Genomic DNA, 20,142 nt, shown 5'->3' with positions numbered 1-20,142 from the left:
AACTGGGTGATCAAAAATAGCTTATTTTTTTCCAAGGTGAAATTACAGGCTTTTTACCTGCTAGGACCCAAGTTCATGGCTCAGTGTTTCTCCTGCAACAGTTGATGATGTAGCTTAATGGCGTAATCAACTCTTACAAGGAAAACCACAGAACCTTGAGCTCAGGTTTTGGCAGGTAAGTAAAGGAAAATGATTTTCAAGGAGGTGGTTTTGAAAGTAGTTTGTTTGTGTTTTGAGCCAGATAGCAAAACCACAACCTGATCTGTCCCTCTCTGCGTGCACAGTTAATCATGCGAACCAGCTGCAGTTGTACTTCATATTAGCTGGCTGGGCAACAGCCTACACATGCAGTTACCGTCTGCAGCTCCTGCTTTTGCATGCACGGTTGTGTCTGTTGCCTGCAGCACTCCTTTGGTAAGCCTTTTAAATAGAATACGAGACGGTAAACCAAGTTTCCTCTCATATCCAATACAACAGCAGAACAACACAACAACACAGCAACATCGAATTATTGTAAAAATAGAGCGACAGGGACCTTTGTGGGTTATCTGGTCCAAAGTCACGTTCAAAGCAGCTAACTTCAAAGTTAGATCAAGTTGCTCAGGTCCTCAATAGTCTTCTGTATAAAACCTACTGTTAAAGGTTTAAGCACCCAAACTAAAAATTTTAATGGGAGAGGTGCAGCTTACTTGCTTGAACACAAGACTGGTACCTAGAAAACAGATTCTTAATTTTGACTGCTTCTGTATGTGGTCTTGGGCTGGGTAATCTCCATGGAAGATGGGGGCAGTACTAACACACCCGCTGAGCAAGTCCATCTCTAGAGGAGTTTGAAGAGTGAGTGTCACATACAGGAATCAAATAAATTAGGCTGTCCTTGCTAGTGAAGTAAGAGCTCAGGGTCCAAGACACAGTGATCTGATGCTGAGGCTTGCTCAAAACCAACTGCCACAAGCCCAAATGTGTGCTCCTGAAAACCATTCCTCATCCACACCCTGTCTGGAAAGCTGGTTGTCTTAATTTCAGAAGGAGTTGCTCTGACCAGAATGGAGAGGTTTGTATCAAAGTACTCAGGTTTGTTCTAAAGTAATCCATGGAACAGCTTCCTCCTCTGCTGGATTCAGCAGCACTGGAAATCAACGGAGGGGCTGCGGGCTGCAATATACTACAGATAGGAGGCAGGCAAGGTCCTCCTCTCAGATGTCTGTTCTCCTGGCTACAAGGGTAGGTCCACAAGTAGAGCACCAGTGATGCCAAACCCACCATGGGGCTGCAAGAGCACTCTCAGCAGTAGTACAGCCTCTTATTGGAAAACACATTTGGAAGAAGATGGGCTTTACAAGTTTAACAGTCTTTTTGGACAGGCATTGCCCTTACCGGGGATTTGGAGAGAATCCAGCATAATGCACGAAGGGGCAGAACGAGCAAACATTGAAAGCGCTTGTTTTGTTTTTTAATGAAATAGGGTGCTGGAAAGTGAAGAAGGAAGGAAAGGATACTTAGTCTATCCCACCAGCAAGAACCACAGTTCCAGTCAAAAGGGGAGGAAGGCATCATTGAAAGGGAACGGGAGGAGGATTGACTATATGCTCTATACAGAAGAAGGTCTCTATCTGGAATGGAAAGTGGTGAGTTTCAGAGTTGAGAAAAAGAGCCATAACTCACACAGCAAACTTGCCTGGATGGCACTGCAGCCTGTTCTGCTTGGGTTCAGATTCATACTCCAAGGAGAACCTGCTGCTTTGCTATTTTCTACTTTGCATGCAAGTACTGAGTTTGTAAACCTATTACATAAACAAATTTAAGATGAGTTTAGGGATTCTGGTAGCAACACTGGTAGATACGCTGCTCTTCAAAAACAAACAAACAAAACCCCTTGTTTCCATTCCTTAAAACTTTTGCCAGACTAAGTGTTTTGGCCGATGCTTTCCATGCCAGCAGTCTGAACATTTTTTAATCTTCTTGAGTGTCTGGATGTTCTTTTATTATGCTTATGAAAACCTACCTAAGTTACAAGCCTGTGATACGCAGGCAGCAGTTGACACGGACTAACCAGAGGGAGATCTTGTAGTGCGCTGTCTGCTTCCTGGCGTAAGGACCTCACCTTATACAGAATTTCATGATGAAAATGAGAAACTCATTCACACTTGTTTACCACACAGAAGAGCAGGCAGTAGAGCAGTTCAGCATAGCTTAGTGCAGGATACCCCGATCAATCGGTCCGCGCTCTGTTTGCGTGCGCTCTGTGGACACAAGTGGCTTAGCAGATAAATTCTTAAGGCTTCCTGTTTCAGACGCACAAATGCCCATGGCGCATCTGTGTGGTAAACCCATCTTACATTTTGCACAAACGGCAACAAAACCAATATTTGAACAGTTTTGAGACAAATTAGGTCTTTGATAAGGCTCATGCTGGCAGCATAAAGAGAACTAAAATACCTGTGCTTCCAGCAAGCAATGCCCGAAGTACTGGCAAAGTAAGTACCTGGCTTGTAGGAGGGGACAACTGCATTGCATCAAGTGAGCGTTAAGGTTGCTCCATCCAGTTTCAGAGCTGGGAAGCACGCAGTATTTCCTACGGAACTTTGATTTGGTCTTATGAAATGTTGCCAGAACAAAGGCTGGAATTCCGAGACGCGAGGAGCAGGGTTCCTGATCGCCTTAAGTTCCCACGAAGTTTAACACCTCAATCTAATGAAGACAGGCTTCCTTTTTAGCTGCATGCTCCATCTAGTGTGGTACAGCCAGCCCCTCCTCCCAGGCGAGTGCCTCCTTACGCACATGGATTACCTACTGCAGCACTACGGGTAAGTCCATCTGGAACAACACAGATGTTACTGTAAATGGGAAGAAAAGGTGCAACAGATTTCATCCAGACTAGTTCAACTGTGTATCGTATAAATGGTTCACCTCACCAGCTGCACCACATTGACATGCCTTGCGTGGCAGATAGTTTGCCATAGCCCAGCCAAACTAGACTGGTCCCATACATCTACTTAATACAGTAAGGTAGTTCAGCGTAAACTAAGAAGAGGCATAAAAGCTGAGTCCTGGTGTGCGGTTTTCCAATTCTTTCTTTCTTACTTTTGTTTTCCTTCTGCAGGAAGTGGAAGAGTTCAGCTTTATTACCCAGTTAGCAGGCTTGACAGACCACCTACCAGTAGCAATGCGTCTGATGGTGTCTACAGGAGAAGATGACCCTTAAAACTGACCAGCTTTGAGAGATTGGAAGAGGGAAACGTTAATGATATTAAGAAAATATCAGAGGGTAAGAACGAACTGTTCTGGTGCCACGTTAGGAAAGATGACCAGACCTGACCCGGGCTACTCCCAGAACGTACCAACAATGGCGGATACAAAAAGGGAAGAAATGGAAGGGGTTGTGGCCAAAGCCACTGTCACAAGTTGCTCAGGCAACAGGGCAGGCCTGTACTACAATGCTTTCACTGTGGACCGAACGGAACCAAGATGGAAGTCCTAATTCCTTCTGAACCAGTGCCATTCTTACTAAAACATGTTTTTATACTAATATATAGCACAATTTAGTTTGTAATTAGTCTGTGAGTTAGTGCTGCTCAATGGTTTTTTGCATCATTTCTTTGTATAACTAAGAAGCTAAAGCTTTTTTTTCTTTTTTTAGCCTGTTAAAGTTGTAGTAGCGTGCTTGCATCAGTAGCATGCGCCCGCACTGCATGCCACTCTGAGATAAAATAGTCAGTAAGGTACCATGGGGAATATCAGAATGGAAGTGAGTTCAAAAATCATATACCAGCCAAAGCAAGGCATTCTGGGACTGGCAAACCCTTCTGTCATTACAGATAGACCTTAAAACAAACAAAAACTCTGTTCAATTCGCAGACCGGTATCTTCCTGTCAGTGTGAGGATACTTAAAAGATTTGGAATTAAGACTTTTAAGAACACGGCTCTACCCTTATTCCAACTGTGTTCCCACTGAAATTGTGAAGTGTTTTGTCTGAATAATGACTCCAGAATTGGGCCTTTAGCTTTCTAAGCACAGCTTATTCCCTTAAGAAGAAATACAGTTCCCCTTTAATGTCTTTTCTTTCTGTCCCATCCATGGGGCAGTTCCGAATTATGGTATGGGATGATATGTATGTTACAGTAGAGTGAATAGATTCCTGTAGTACTATTGGTAACACCAGAGCCAACATTCTGCCTTAGCTAGGAAGCATAAGTGGGAAATAGCTTGTAAAATGCATGCTAGATATAAAGTAAACCTAAGTGACATTTTGGGAGAAAAAGCATAAAACAGCATATGGTTGATAAGGCAGGATAGCCTAACTATTTTCCAAAGGAATCAGTACACTTAAAGGGAAAGCGTAGCATGGCTAGCTACTAGAGACTAGATCTGTGACTCAGCCTCAGGTAACTACGTCCTATGAGCAGAGGGTTTGTTTGTCTGTGAGACAATTCTCCATTTGTTACACGCTCACAGACTAATAGGGGTCTTGCCATCTAATTCATATGTTCTTTCCACTGCAGCGCTTTAAACGTGAGGCTCCCCTCTGCCATCTTATCCCCATGACCTGACCTGCCCAGCCTCTGTAACCATAACAAAAACAAGGAAAAGCTGAGAATCAGTCTGTAAGGAGACTTGCCATTTTTTTAGGGATTTAAATTCAGAAGGGTTTGTGTTGCTGGGAGAACAATGAGGCCCCTTGCATTTTAACCAATGCTTAGCTGCTTCTGCCCACTTCCTGTTCAATTTTAGCATTATTTCCTCTTCCATTACCAATTCCCTGTGTTGAAAAGAGAAGAGTTAATCTAACACTTATACTTACTCCATTAAGTAAACTGTTTTAGTTACGCTGGCCACAAACTCCTGACAATGCTCTTAGTTTGGTTTAGTCTGCACCTGCTAGGAATCAGCTTGAGCTAAATCAGAATAGATTTAAGTTAGAAATCCCAGTCTGCACAGTCTCTGGTACTGGCTTAATTAGCTACAGTAAACAACAGAACTTCTACTTAGAACAGCCTGATTTTGCAAGTAGAGAAACTGGTAAGAGTACTAGACTAACAGCACTGGCTAATTCCAAGCAGGTAGTAGGCCACTGCTCACACTCTCCCACTGCGCCTGGTCTTGACACGTTTTATGCCTCATTTTCCAGTCCTGGCGTCCCTTCAGCAGAGACTGCCTCTTAAAAGTGTACTGTGCCAAACCATGGGGTAGTCTGCAAGTGTAACCCATGGGGACTCAAAAATGGAACCAGACTCGATTCCCCTCTTTGATAAAATTAGGAATTCAAGTTTACAGCCTCAGAGACTTTAGTGTACTATCCCAGTGCACCACCAGTTTCCCACTTTGTATGTTTCTCTTTATACAGAGGGTGCACATATGTGCAATGTGTTTTTCTGGTTTCTTATCTCTCCACCCAATTCAGAAAGACTTGTACCTGAAACAATGCTTTTAATCCTATTTTCTACCTTGCTTGTATTTTATTAACCTTTTTAAAAAAAACAAACAGTATCAGTAGCAATTTGTGTGCTGTCCAGCAACTATTTCTCAGTAGTAAGATGAAATATAAGGTACAGTATTTTTAATAGCTTTCCTAACAATGTAACTTACAATTTGATATCAACTTCACTAAGTATCAGTTGCAGGAGCTGAATTTGACACTGTGTGGGATATAAGCATAAAACTACTGCCAAACAATGTTGCATTATTTATAGTAAAACTAACATGGTCTAAATTACTTTTAAATTAGTTCTGTGGCTTTGTGCTGACTAAAAACCAGGCACTTTTGTCAACTTTTTGAGATACATTGAGAAATATTTTTTCAAATTCAAAGTAAACTGGTTTAGATTTTGATGTTCTTAGTTTCTCTGTGATCAAGAAATGGATAGTTGTAAAATGTTCTCTTCAAACAACAGACATATTTAATCAGCCTGGGTAGTTGTTCCTGATTTACTGTCTTAAGGATCTAACTTTGCCAGAGAGTGATGCTGGGAGGTACAGCATTGTGGCAGCACTGTACAGATGCTCCTGGGTTTTTTGCATTGATCCTGTGCCTTCTGATGCCTTGGTACGCTTGCCGGAGTCTCAGAGCTTATGTACCGGTACACTGTAACCAACAGGCTTTCCTTTCCAGAAGAGTAACACCCTGGAGAAAAATGAGTTTTGTCTACACCACCACTACTGCAGTTCCATATAGTAGCTCACAGAAAATCAGTCAGACAATGCCTCTACCTGCAGGATATCGATCACTACAAGCCTTAGACAGATACTATCTATATACTAGATATAGTCTAAATACTAGAATATTTGCATTTTAAAACAAGAGGGGAGGGAGGGCAGAACATGCCCAGGAAATCAAACCCTGGATAGCTTTTTCAGAAGTCAATCCCACTTAGCTTAAGGATAGCATGACCCAATTTATTATATAAGACATCTGAGTTAAGCTTACTCAACTATGCTTACCCCACTTTGTACAGGAATTTCAGGTATCTTCAAGAAGCGGGTGATAACGCTACTCTTGGCCTAATAACTGCCACTCAACAGGGATACTGTAGATGAAGCATCATCTGTGTTTATAGAAGCTAGATACCATCTTCTGTTTCTCATGTTCAATTTGCATTTTACAACAGCACTTCTAGAACAAGTGAACAAAAGACAGAAACGAGGGCAGTCGAAAACCAAGAACTTCCACAAGTTTCAAGGATATCAGGTCCTTACAAAGTTGGTACCTTTAGATCACTTCAAAAACCCAACCTACAGAACACAGCCTCTGGGGCACATTCAGAGCCAGCTAATCTGTGCACTGTTTGTCTGAGGGATGCGTGATCCACTTGCTTTGCACCACAGCTCAGCCACTGAGCACCAGGGTAGTAACGCCTAGTGTCCAGCTTCGTGCCATGTGAAAAAGTCTTTACTATAACTAATCCAAGTGGTGGCCAGCTAGTTTTAGTCCATCACAAACTGGATGTGTAATAGAAGCTGTCTAAAGCAAGCAAACATAAACCGTACCACAGACTGGCTCCAAGAGAAGCCTGCAGCCCTCTGAGGCATGGCCTGCTGTAGAGAAACCCATCTGGTATAACGAGTTTACCTGTCATGTGCTCGTATTACAAGGTTTTGTCCCAGAAGCACTCTCAGCTAGTCTGGCTAGACCCTCAGTCCTACTTGTTGGGTAAGACAGTACAATTTAAGGAACCTGCAATTCCAATAAAGATTTATTTTTTTAAAAATGGCCTTTGTTTGGTGGTCCAGATTAAGCCGATCTGACTGTCCCCAGTTTGGTCTCTGAGCTACCCTGGGATCACACAGCAGCACATCAGTGTCAGCACATATCAGCAGCTCGGGAATGAAGCGTTTTACCTCCTCCTGGCACTATAGGATGAGAACAGAAACACAATTCAAGCACTTTGAAAAACTCCCAATTTTATCATCCATTACAACGAGGGTCAAATTGTTACTGAAGGTCTCATTTTTCCATGCCATCTTGTTTTAAATATAATCTTGATGCTTTTAAAGACTTGTATTATTGCTGAGGTTTAGAAATCCTATAATAAGAATAACCTTTTTTATTTCAATGATTTTTCGGTATTGTATCCTTCTGGAACCTAATGTTTTTATATGGTAAGCACACACCTTCTGACATTTTGTTATAAATGTATTAAAAAAATTAAAAATTTCAATATTTGCATTGGTTTCTTTGCCTGCAAGAAAACCACAATCTCAGACCTGATAAAAACAAGGTATTTTGAACAATAGGGAGGGTTTTTTGTCTTTTATTGGTGCTGAAAGGAATAACTGGTTGATGCAAACAAGATAATAAAATTTCAAGGCTCAAATGATTCTGTGCAGTCCACTTTTTCTGGTTTTGTGATGTGGAGTCTGATGTCACTAACAGAAACCTGACTCTAAGATGCAGTCTGGTGGGTGGCTCAAGTATGGTCTCGCTGTGCTATGCCTGTTCTAGTGAATCTGCAGAAAATAAAGGGTGCAAGAAATGAGTGCTTTTACCTCACCCTCCACCTTGGCCTCCACTGCTCAGACATTCCCCTGCGCAGACACACCCTGCTCAGTTTGCAAGGTGCGCAACCTTCACGCAATCATTCACAGTGCCTGCTGGAGGCTGCAAACCCAAACCCCACACCACGTCCACGCTGCAAGTACAAGGATATCCACTCCACGTTGCATTCTGCTAGGATTTAACGTAAGACCACTTCACAAGAACGATTTCTTATTATGCAGTTGTACATCTTGATGTCTCAACAGTTATCTAATCCCTGAACTGAGAGCAGGTTTTTATCTACATACTGTCCAGTTGAAGTAAATTTAAAAAAAACCCAAAACCCCATGTACATACGTCCCTAAGAAATCCAGTGATTTAACAAAACAATGTCAAGGGAAAAGAATCCATTTTACTGGTTCAGTCTTTCCAAATGGTCCTCAAAGTCCTTTATAGAAGCCAGTAGGGAACCCCACCTCGAAGAATTTTTTTTCCACAAGCAGAAAGGAGGAAATCAGTGGAACTCAAGCAATTAAGGAAGAGCATGGTGCACACGTTTCTTGTCATTGGCTCAGGAAGGAACCACTCCATCTTGTGAGACAGGATGTTAGAGATGGATGTCTGCAGCTTTCCCCATTTCTGTACAGGTGATGTTTTTGTCTGCATTCTGATGCTACCATAGCAGCATGCTTTGACAGACTTCATTTTCCAGTGGTGGAGTCCTCGTATGCGCCTCTCCTGCAACACCTGATCTATTTTTCCATTGTTGCAGTTTGTGCTATGATGTGAACAGCTCATGAGTGGGTTCCCCTCTATTAAGTGCTACGGAACCACAAGGTAAAACACAATCATTTCTTGGACAGTTGGCATCTCCCAGGCATTTAACCACGAAGAACAAGTACAGAAAATTGTAAACTCCTTCCTGCTCCCTCTGCCCCAGGAGTTGTAGTGTAGTTTATTATGAACTCGTGCCCACAGCTGCCTGTTGGTCAGCACTGTAACTGCAATGCCATCTGCCTCTTTGGCTATCGTACAGATTCTCTTGGCAAAGCACCTTAGTACAATACAAACCTCCCTACCCCACTGAAATTCCTGCTCAGAGTGCTGCCCTTTTCTTTGACTACTTAATACTCTGATGTACCAATTCTCCTTGTTGCAGCAAATTCAAATCGCTCATCTACATTTTCACAGTCTTTCAAAAGACACGCTCTTACCCCCCACCGTTGTCTTTGACCAATCCAGATTCCCTATATACACTCCTAAATCTATAAGCCCTTCATATTTTCTTCCATACCTTCCCTGACATTGAGGGAAGGCTCCAAGCAGCCATTTGTGAAATCAGTGAGTGGGGCTTGCTAGGAAGACTGGCAGGAAAACAACAATCCTGTTTCTCATCTTTTACATAATGGCACATTTAACAACTGCTCCTTATGACCATTAAGTGTGGACAGGCAAGATTAGAAGAAAATGGGAAGAGAAAAAAAAATAATCTGTGGATAGTTACACATTGGGTCAGGGTAGCCAAAAAGAACAGAATCTCCATCAACATTTAATCTGGGCTGTATATTCATTCCCTTTCCCTCCTGCCCTGAACCCCCAAAAACCCCTTTATAGGTCTGACGAACATTTTGTACTATTGCAAATCATACAGGCTGCTGAGGTTGTGCTCAGCCCTACACGCTGATGGAGGCTCTTCCAACCTGTGAACCCCATTCATCTGCCTTTGCCATTTGTTATGTCCTCTCACCCTCTTCCCATCTGACTCACAGACTCTTCGGGGCAGAAGACCGTGACTCTATCCTGTCTTTTATACAGCACCCAGCACTACATCGTCAAGGAAAATGGTTCCTAGGCACCAAGAACCATCTAAACAGTAAACAGAAATTGAAAGAAGAGATTAACTGTAGTAGAAAAACGCTACAGCCTTCCTGTGCACCTTAAAGGATGAGATAATTGAATATAATCCCATAACATAAAGGGACATTTTCCCCATGTTCCTATTAACATGCTAGCTTTCCTGTCTGTAAATTGCGTAATTTCTAGAAACCAGCACCCTGTTCCTCTGGAAATGCCCATAAGCTGATGCTTCACTTTCCCTCACTTCCCGCATGAGCATCTCATACTCCCCAGCACACACCTGCACAGTTTGCACCACTGCCAGGCCCTCTCTTTCCCTTTTGTAAGTAATCCTTTGATGTCTCCAAAGCCAAAGCCGGCAGAACAACTCCAAACTGCTTCAAGTGCCACGGTACAGTTGGTAAGCCAGGTGTGTCAGAATATCCTTTATCTGTATACATACTGCAACAAAAGCCTAAAGCTTCACAGATGAAGGAATTTTCACTATTATGCTACATCTGTTACAACAGGATTTTTGCAAAGCTCTGCTAAAGCTCCTCAAGTCATGGCAGCGTGTGTCCAATGCAGCCAGACTCTCTAAAAGTCCCCCTGCTATTCGCAAATGTTTGACTCTTCCAGCAACAAGATGCATCAGCCTGATGAGCTCAATAGAGACCTTAATGTGATTCTGAATGCCGTACTGTCATTAGTATACGAATATTGATACCTCTGACCGCTTTCCACCCTGCTAAAATGGAATCTGCCTCACAGACACACGCATTAAACACTGCGTTAGCTAGTAACTGATACAAATCATTCTGCCTTAAGGATACAAAATGGAGGATGATGGTTAAGACACTGCAGTGTTAGACCAGAGAAGCAGAGCTGCCTATAGAAAGGACAGTAACATGTTTGTAAAGCAGGGACACACACACCCTACACATGTAAGCTGTGAGCTGCAAGTCCACAAATGCCTAACAGAATGGCTCACACAGCATTCAGGATGCAATTGGGGTAAGAACTGCTCTATTCCACCACAATACTTGTGTAATTTTAAGATTCTGGATGATGCAGTAAAAACAACTGAAGGGGTTTCCAATGCTGCCACAGTATCGCATGCTACACCGCCTGCACAGGCAGCCTCCGAACACTTCATTATTTGAAAGAAGTGATGTGGAAGTTCAGAGCCTGAAATCACCCAATGGCAGTATATTCCAAATGGATCCCACCCCAACGAACGGAAAGAGGCGAGTATGACGAGCAGAAGATGATGTCTTTCCATATCAGATGTAATGAGGTACCTTTGTTCTCCATAAAGAGGTTCATGAACTTCTGCATTAGCAGAAGACTGTCAGCTTGAACACCCTGGCCCTGCTACAATTTGGGTAACATCCTCACTACCTTTTTGGATCTAACTAGGCATAATGGTTACCTTCTTTGCGTTTGGCTGCAACAGGTTCTTAAACACCTTTCAAATGCCAATCCAGAATTTTGAATACCCAGCAAAATCCAACTAGATTTTTCTCCACAATTAAAAAGTTCTCCTGAAGTCCGCTGTCACCAGCTTCAGCAAAGCCAACATTCAATGTTTTATATTGTAAGTAAGGACCTTCAGGATATCAAGGAGTAAAAGGCAGCTGCAAGGTCTGCAAGACACCAACTGAAAAAAAATCCTAGGCCTAGCATAGTGCCAAGCACTATGCTAAATATATTTCTAATGAAACGTGTATCACACAAGACAAACTAATTCTCACTACGCAGCCTGGTCCATTATCTCAGCCCCAAAATAAGACTGTTATGAAACAGGTATTTAAACTCTATTTTCTGTTACTCCTTGGTTACATATAATTTCTCTTTTCCACATTTGCCAAGAAAGCTATTTATAGCCACAGCAAACTCAGACTTTTAACAAAACGTGTCTTGTATCCTACAATAAGCACATAAGGACTTCATGCTACTTCATTAATTATTAGATTGGTGTTCTTGGAACTCTCTGGTGTATATGAACTAACAGTGCTTACCATGGTGAGATCCCTCTTGCCCACAGCTGACCCTGAGTGCCCTTCCACCTCAGTGCAAAAACCTCGGCCTTGCCATTCTGCAGCTGTGTGTTCCAATGTTAGAGCAAATTAGAAGCTGTAAATGTAGCATTTATTATACACTGACAGAAAGAAACGCTGAGTCTGGTTAAATGATGGGCAGCATAAGAGGTCCTTGTCCAGGCCTGGATTCCCAGGAGCTGACAATTAGAAGGAGGTTTCTGACCACAAGACCAGACAAGTTCAAAAACAGCTTCCAAATGACCACAATGGAATGCAAAACAAACAAACAAACAAAAATTCCTCTCTGAAACCCCACTGCTTTTAAAACAGAGTTCGATGTATTTTTAAAAAGAGATTATATGCATGAGCCCTACTACAGGAAGGGACTATACAGAGCAACCCAGAAGGTCTCACTCAGTCCTGCATTTGGTTTGAGGACAAGAGAAAAGTACAGAATTCCTTCTGCTTCTGGGTAATGATTATTTACAAGCGCAAGCATAATTATCTGTTTGGGACCTCCAGTTTATTCTTTTTAAAAAAATATTTGATATTTTTTTTCACATTTTAAATATGGACAGAACTGGCGCTTATTAGCAGAAACTCTTCAAATATGAATAGCTCCTTGTCAAGGCTCTAGGTAAGATGACTGTACTTAAAGCGGGGCGGGGGGAAGCAGAGGAGAATGGAAAAAAACCGGAATGGAAGGAGGAGATACTCCATCTGCAGACATACTATAAAGATATGAGAGCATCTAAAAAGGAAAAAAAAAACAGCAACAGAAAAAGTTAAGAACTTTAAGAAAGATTAAACGGCCCTTAGTTATTTGGGAAACATTCCACAGTATGTACGTTGCTAACTAGTTTTGTTGCTGAGAAGCATGACTACACCTTGCCTTTAGTTTTAGAGATACTTTTTTATTAAATCTTATTTTAAATATAATGATTTGATTAGCTGTTGCCCAGCCAACCCAGGGAATGCAAATACAGACTGTCAAAAAGCAAGTCATAGCTCTCAGCTTTTAAGGGGAGGTAAACAATGGAGCCGCGTATCTAGCTCCCAGCTAGAGGCAGAGATACAAGCAGAATATTCTCCCCGTAAGCAAAGGAATACAGGCAGCAGCATCCAAGAAAGCAGCAGGAAGCTGGCAGTAGATATAAGGCATTGTATCGATCTGAACAGATGATCTCCTGTGAGAAATTACCTTTATTTATTCAGGCAGACTATACAGCCTAGCTGACTGGCACCGTGACAAATACAAAAATGGCAGCATTCTAAATGGGGACACGTTCTGCCATCGAGGGAGGCTTCAAAGAAAGAGAATGGGCTGAACAGCACCTAAAAGGGCCACGACACATCCTTATCGCAAAATGCCTGTTGATACCTGATGACTGCCACTGCGGAACAAGGAACACGCTGCCAACAGGCATCTGTACATTAGCATATCTACAACAGATAATTAGAGGAGTTCAACTCTCCATAATGCAACCCCCGACACTAACCTGGTTTAGGAAGAACTGCTTAGATGATCTGATGTGCTGATGCCCCTTTTGGAAGGGAAATGCCACTTACACCTCTGCCCTGCTGTTTCATTCATATCATCTATAAACATCAAATACAAATGATAGCCTGGCAGTCCAGGCATTGCACATGAATACAGTAAGAGACTGGCCTTGAAGAGCTTCCTGTCCATAACAAGCACAAATGAAAACACACAGAAATTAAATGTTTTGTCAATATATACCCATGAAACCTGTGGAGCAGAGCGCGCCCTGATACAACAGGCATAAAGCCTATTTTGTACTGAAATACGAAGACATAGTCTTTCCTAGATTTTCCTCTACCTTCTTCCCTTTTTGGAGGTTTTTTTGATGTCTATTGCAGGGTACATGCCAAGATAACGCAAGAAAAGGTGAAAACTTAACATTTAACATGGAAGTTGACCTTATGGTTCATTTATTCTGCTGTGCAACATAGAGGGAACTGCTAGTTTTTGTTGAGCACTAGCCAGTACTATGCAAAAAGAGAAGGGAGGGGGGAGGAATCTGAACCCCTGAAATTCTAAAAAAAAAAATTAAATATTTATTTAATGCATGAAGGAGAAGAGATGCAACTTCCCTAACAGTTTCATACAAAATAGAAACACACACTAAGCCATCATAATGCAATATACCAGCACCATTTTCAGCACAAGACCATAACACATTAACAAGCTGCCTCCACCAAGTTCTTCATCCTTTGGCATGTTATGCCTGGAGACTCAGGATTAGAGCTCTCTAATGACACATAGGCTGCAGGAGGTAACTTTTTTGTGATCTTACCACACTTGCCCCATGCCTCATCAGCACCTTCAGATAAAGTTTTGATTTTTATGATCCAGTTCCAGAAGCATAAACTCTAAATCAAACGTTTTTGGAGGCAGAAACACCGTTTGCTGAAGAGAAGCGCAAGTCCCTGCCTAATTCTGGGAGACTTCCTGGCTTGCTTTTCTGTTAGCTTCTGAAACCTCTGCTTTGCTGTCAGGATAGACTGCCTGGTCAACAGGGCACAAGGGACGCTGGAGGAATGAAAGAGACGGCCATTGATTTTAAGCAAGGCCGAGGCTTAATGAGGAGCAATGCCAACAGGGTCGCTTAAGGGACCATTGCTTAAACTCTGAACAGAATGAAACTGCTAAATTCAGAGTCCAAAGACCATTTTAATCACTCAAATGAGAACATAGTACTGGAGACACATAGTAACCGAGACAGTTGTCTACGTAGGCAGCTGAGGCTAATCTGTGTCACTTAACGCAGGAGGTACGACAAAGCTGCTACGATCGATTGTTTTTAAAACGAGGGGAAAATTAAAATGACCCAGGAATGACTAGGCTTTAACATAAAGAACCCTTCCCCTGAGTTTTCAGCCTTGCGTGTATAGATTACAACAGAATTAACATTAAATTTAACCCAAAACTCTGCAACTAATATTTTCCTTTTATCCACAATTGCCCTCTCTCTTCTTCCCCCTAGGGCAAGGAAAGCTATGATATAAATGCTAGCCATAACACAGAAAGGTATCTTAAAGGGGGACAGAACCCACAACCGCCTTAAATACTATTTGCCTTTTTGTCAGTCAGCATAGCTTGAAAAATAGCTGTTTAGACTTATTTTATTATTCGTAAAGGCATATCTAGAAGAAAGAATAAAGTTCACAGCAAATTAGACCTAAAAGCAACTACAGTTCAGTGATACTAAAACAAACAAAAAGATGAAGCCTTTTGTTTTATACCTCTAAAGAAAGAAGCTAAGTATCTTCAATACATTTTTTCCTCTTCATAAGCTTTCCACTAAAAGGCAGTAGGACAGAGGCTCCACTCACAGGGAACAGGCTATGAGAAGTATTATGGAGAACTCTTAAACAACATCAGCTGAGAAGATAAGAGACCCTAAACACTGCTGCTATTTTAAAACACTAGGAGCATGAACATTCAATACTAAAGCCACTGTCTTGGCCCTCAGCTTACTCACTACTTGGTACAACCTCCCGGCATGCCAGGATACACACATGGCAAAACAGCAAGCAAAATTATATGGTATGACTATTATTTTCATACCAGTTCGTTACCCATATGTGTGCTTGGTTTCCTCAGTCCAAAAGTCACACAGACAGACTCAACACAGGAACTTCTGTTTCTTAAGTCCCGCTATTACTTCTAAAACAAAAGTAGGCCTCTAAGCCAGCCAAAGCACGTTCCCTTGTGCAAACCTGTGGACTGGAAACAGGTGCCGACACAACTTATTTTACGTAGGAAACAACCAAGCTCCCTGGGAGGTGCTGACCCGCCAGGGCAGCAGGGCCGGGGGGTGCAGCAAGGCCAGCCGCAGCCCGCTGGGAAGGGCCACCGCGGCGAGACGGCTGAGGGCCTGCCCGGCGCGCCCCACGACGGCAGCCCGCGCCGCCCTGACTGGAAACCGCTCACGGGCTTGACACCCAGGGCCGCCCACCACGGTGCAAACGGCTCGGCTCAACCTCCCCCTCCCCACAGCGCAACGCCTCCCCGGCCCGGCTTACGGCGGCCTTTCCACGGCGCAGAGGCGAGCCCCTGCTCCCTCGCCGCCGCCTCCTCCGCGGCGGCGGGGAGGGGGGGGGGTATAACAAGAACATGTCGGTGCCCTCCCCTGAGGCGGCAGGAGGCCAAAATGGCGCCCAGCCGGCCTGAGGAGGGGGCTCGGCCAATCAGGAGCGGGGCTCGCGCCCCGGGCAGGTGTGGGCCGGCGCGTGCCCGAGGGAGAAGGGGCGTCGGGGGCGCGCGGCCATGGCGGGCCGGCCGAGGCACAGCAGCACTGAGACCACGCTCCAGCCCCGCAGCCCGGCGGGCCCGGGAGGAGGTGCTGCCAGACTCGAGAGGCACCCCTGGGGAAACGGCCGCCTCGCTGCCTCTCCCTCACCCTCTGCACGGGGAGGCTCCTGGGGAGTCGGTTTATTACTAATTAGTTCTGGATGCAGTCAGGGCCCTTTCCGCCTAAAGCGAGGGCCGCGATCACCAGCCCCTCGCTGTAAGCGACTTTGCAGTCACCTGTGAAGTAGGCACGAGATCATGCATGTAGACCTGCAGTGCAGCCACTTCAACCCTTCCTAGACATACTGCAGTTGAGAAGAAAAAGGACATTTTCAAGTGCTGCAGGGAAGGCTGTTTGTCTCTCCCTCCCACCCCATTCGTTGCCGCAGCTTGATTTATTTGCCAGTTCTCAGGGTTGTGAATAATTGGTTTCTTAGCTACTCCAACGTGAAGCAAGCAGTCACTTTATGGCAGTACAGATACAGCAGGATCCATCAGCCTCGAGAAGCAGGAGTCCAGTGAACTGCAGCGCCTGCTCTTCCAAAGCACGAGTGCCACACTTCACCTGGAGAGCGATGCGCAAGGCAAGAAAGAGCAGAGGCTGCGGAAAGTAGACAAACCCACAGCAAACAGGCTGCTGCTGCCCTACGTTATGCAGCTGCACTCCGCAAAACCCTGAGGAAGACCGGGAGGTTACACGGCCAGTCTCCAGTGTGTAACGTAAGAGCTAAGATACCCTGGGACTGTGCCCACACTACTGCGAAAAGCACCATCAGACCTGCAATTGTGGGGGTTTCCCTTTGCATACAGGAAGATAATCAGTGTTCACTCTTTCATTAGTGCCCTTGTCCACAAAAGAGGCATCTTTAGGACTCTCAAATCCTAGTCAGAATTCTGCTGCAGGAAAAAGTAAAAAAAAAAAAGTGGGTCATCTTCATGACAGCCTTTCAAAACAAAAACAAAGCCCTATAGCCTTGTAAATACACATATATTATCTATACATTAAAAATACATATATAATATTTTTAAATATATTACATATATTTAAAATACAATTTATATATAATACACAAATATATATATTCTATATACGTTAAAAAAACCATGGTTTTAATTACTGAGACATCCAAGGATTTGCTGCCTCTGAGCCTTTATCTGCTGTATCTCGGTCAAACCTCATAAGGCTGCATTTGAAATCACAATGCGCTAAGAAAACAAATGATTAAAGCAGAGCAAGGGCGTCAGGGGATTAGTTTATTCTGCATGGCCTTGAGCAAGTCATTTTTAGCTCTGAGGCCCTAATCTTATAGTGAGCCTGGGGCAGATGAAACACTTGAACGCCCACACAAAGCACACTTGGTTTTTTCGCATCTGAAAAATGGGGATAACAACACATACCTCTCTCCGAGAAGCATCTTAATCATTAATCAGCATTAAATGCTTGGAAATGTGAAGTTTTAAAATTATTAAGTAACAAACGAAATTAACGTTTTGCAATGCCATCGGAGTCAATAAGGCAGAATGACAACACAAGCACCCATTGTATTCAGCTCACAATCATCACTGGAAAAATCTAACACTAGGAAGCTGCAATAGACTCTTCCCCTCCTAACAACCAGCTCTAACTACAAATAGAATACAAAAGATGAGTGACTAAATGAATTAGTCTTGAACTGCATCCTCTATCTTGTTAAATGCAGGAAGCCTACACAGAGCAGTTTCAAAGGGACTAATGAAGGAGAAGAGCAAGCTCTGGGATCGCAGTCCTTGAATTGCCCAGCCTTCAGACAAAAGGTACAAGTCCTGCAAATAAAGGGACAAATCTTGCAGCTGCCATGACTTAGAAAACACCCTTTGAAGGACAAATCTTGCATTTTATTAGGACCATGACAATTTCACTGTCTTAAGAGTATTACTCATTCTGTGTGTTCACCATGAGACACTTTGTTGCCTGCCTGCTTTTTATGGTAGGTGCAAGTCTGTATTAGTCTTACTAGCAGTTGTCACTTTTTGTACTAGCCTTCCACTTCAGTGCATATATGTACAGTGTATCTCGTAACATCACGAGTGTTTTATTTGCACATAAGATGAGACGGCGGCATTGCGAGTCTGTGCACTTTTCCTTATTAGAAGCAAACACAATCTGAAAACGCGCTAGAAATTTAAAAGTGGATTCTCAGCACCCTCTTGCGGATTTGTGGTGTGATAACCACTAAGTATTAGTAAAACCTTCATTACAATTCAGAGCTACAGAAAGTTATTATCTTTGCAGCAAAACTACAATCGGGAAGTTAAATGTAAATGGCACATTTATAGTTTATGATTAATATCTGCATAAAACCTGCATCTTTAGTGTAAGCATCTCTTGTGCCACTTTAAAAAAAACTGCCAGTTACACGCTGACTCTCACGCAACACATGAACTGTAACACTGCTAGTTCAGTGGTGGCAGGAGATCCTGTTTCTATTAAAACTAGCAGGCCTGGTCAGGATCAAAGCTCTTGTCATTTAGAAAAAAAATTGCCTGTGGTGGCCACACAGAGTAAGTTACTTCCAAAAGAAAATCGCATTCTTGCTCTGCTTATTAAGATGCCAGTAACCAGAAGGCTCTTCCAACTCAGCACATCATGGCACCAGGTCTGGGAACAAAGAGGAATACGAATGCTGCTACTGGGTAGATGTGTTTTCTGATACAGTGGCTTTCCTCCCCCATGTGTGCGCTTGCAGTAAAATGTCCTGTGGAAGAGGACAGAGATAGAAGTACTTTTTTGTTTTGTTTTTGCATACATATATAGGGAAAGGCCAGTGTCCCCCTATAAAGAGCTGTTTTCCACACGATTTACAGATCACACTAGGTTTTTACGTCCGACCTGAAGAATTCACAGAAGCCAGGGAAGAGTGATACATACACTAAATACTCCTAATTACACATGAACAAATCTTTCCCCAAGTCACCCTGATTCGTATCAACACAGCTATGTTTTGTATGCACCAGAATTTAATGAGTGGCGTGACTTACAGGAAGACATTCAAACCATACATGTGGCAAGGGTTTGCTTCAACATAACAGCTTCCAGCATGTTTTAACCAAATCCTCAAACCAGTTTCAGTGCCTGTCAAAGTACATAAGCATAACCAGCAAGCATTAGTAATGTTGATCACACTCACAGTGAATTAAAACATGCACGAGGTTTCCTGAGCACATCCATCAGATTTTGTTCCTCTAAGGAACCCACAGGTACAAATATGCTCAGCACTCCAGCTTTCCAGCCTTTTTATTTTTTTGGACAGCACCAATACAATTACTGCTCCAGGTATACTGAAATTTAAGATGTTTTTTGTCACATGCAGATAATATGATTCATATTAACTGCCACAGTTCAGTTCTGTAAGCACAGTTCTGCAGATATGCTAGCTACTACATCTAGCCTATGCCTTTCACTTACACTACACCCACCTCTGAGAATCTCAATAGTTCCAAGTCTCACAATACCAAAAGGGTTTTAAAAGGATACCCCTCAGTCACCATGCCTAGTATCTACCACAGTGTCCACATATCTTCAACACATATAACACTGATAACAAAATACAAATTCCCATCAATATGGATTTCTTCGCTTTGGCATTTTAGAAAATTTATCTGTTTTATTTTTCCTTAGGAAGTGCAATTCAGACACATACATACACAGTTATCTTTGAGAAAGTTAACACTAGACATTAAAATACTGTAAATTCAGTTGTGGTTTTGTTCTATCTTACTTTTATTTTTCAAACATATACATTCTAATATATTGCTGTCTATTAGTTCTGTGTTCCCTTTGGAACACTGTATGCTTCTGTTAGATCCAGAATCACTTGTGCAGTTAAATGCAAAGCACCTCCAGAAGCTATTCCTACTGCAGAACAAGAACAGCAGCTCATGCTTTGTGTCAGGCCATGAGCAAACGCAGGAGGCAGCATCTAAGTTTTTTCT

General features: G+C 42.9%; 1 protein-coding gene across 1 annotated transcript in view; it reads left to right on the top strand.

Annotated features, from left to right (window-relative positions):
* SMPD3 (sphingomyelin phosphodiesterase 3) overlaps positions 1–3,205 on the top strand; it is a 32,648-nt gene extending 29,443 nt beyond the window's left edge. The window contains exons 6-7 of the mRNA XM_009812904.2: positions 1,466–1,628; positions 3,104–3,205. Of these exons, the coding sequence (XP_009811206.2) occupies positions 1,466–1,628; positions 3,104–3,205 (265 nt within the window). The remainder of the gene's footprint in view (positions 1–1,465; positions 1,629–3,103) is intronic.
* Positions 3,206–20,142: the final 16,937 nt, after the last annotated feature.

Source organism: Gavia stellata, chromosome 15 (genome assembly GCF_030936135.1).
Source record: "Gavia stellata isolate bGavSte3 chromosome 15, bGavSte3.hap2, whole genome shotgun sequence".
Lineage (NCBI taxonomy): Eukaryota > Metazoa > Chordata > Aves > Gaviiformes > Gaviidae > Gavia > Gavia stellata.
Note: the sequence above shows the minus strand (reverse complement) of the source record. Positions and strands in the feature narration are given on the sequence as shown.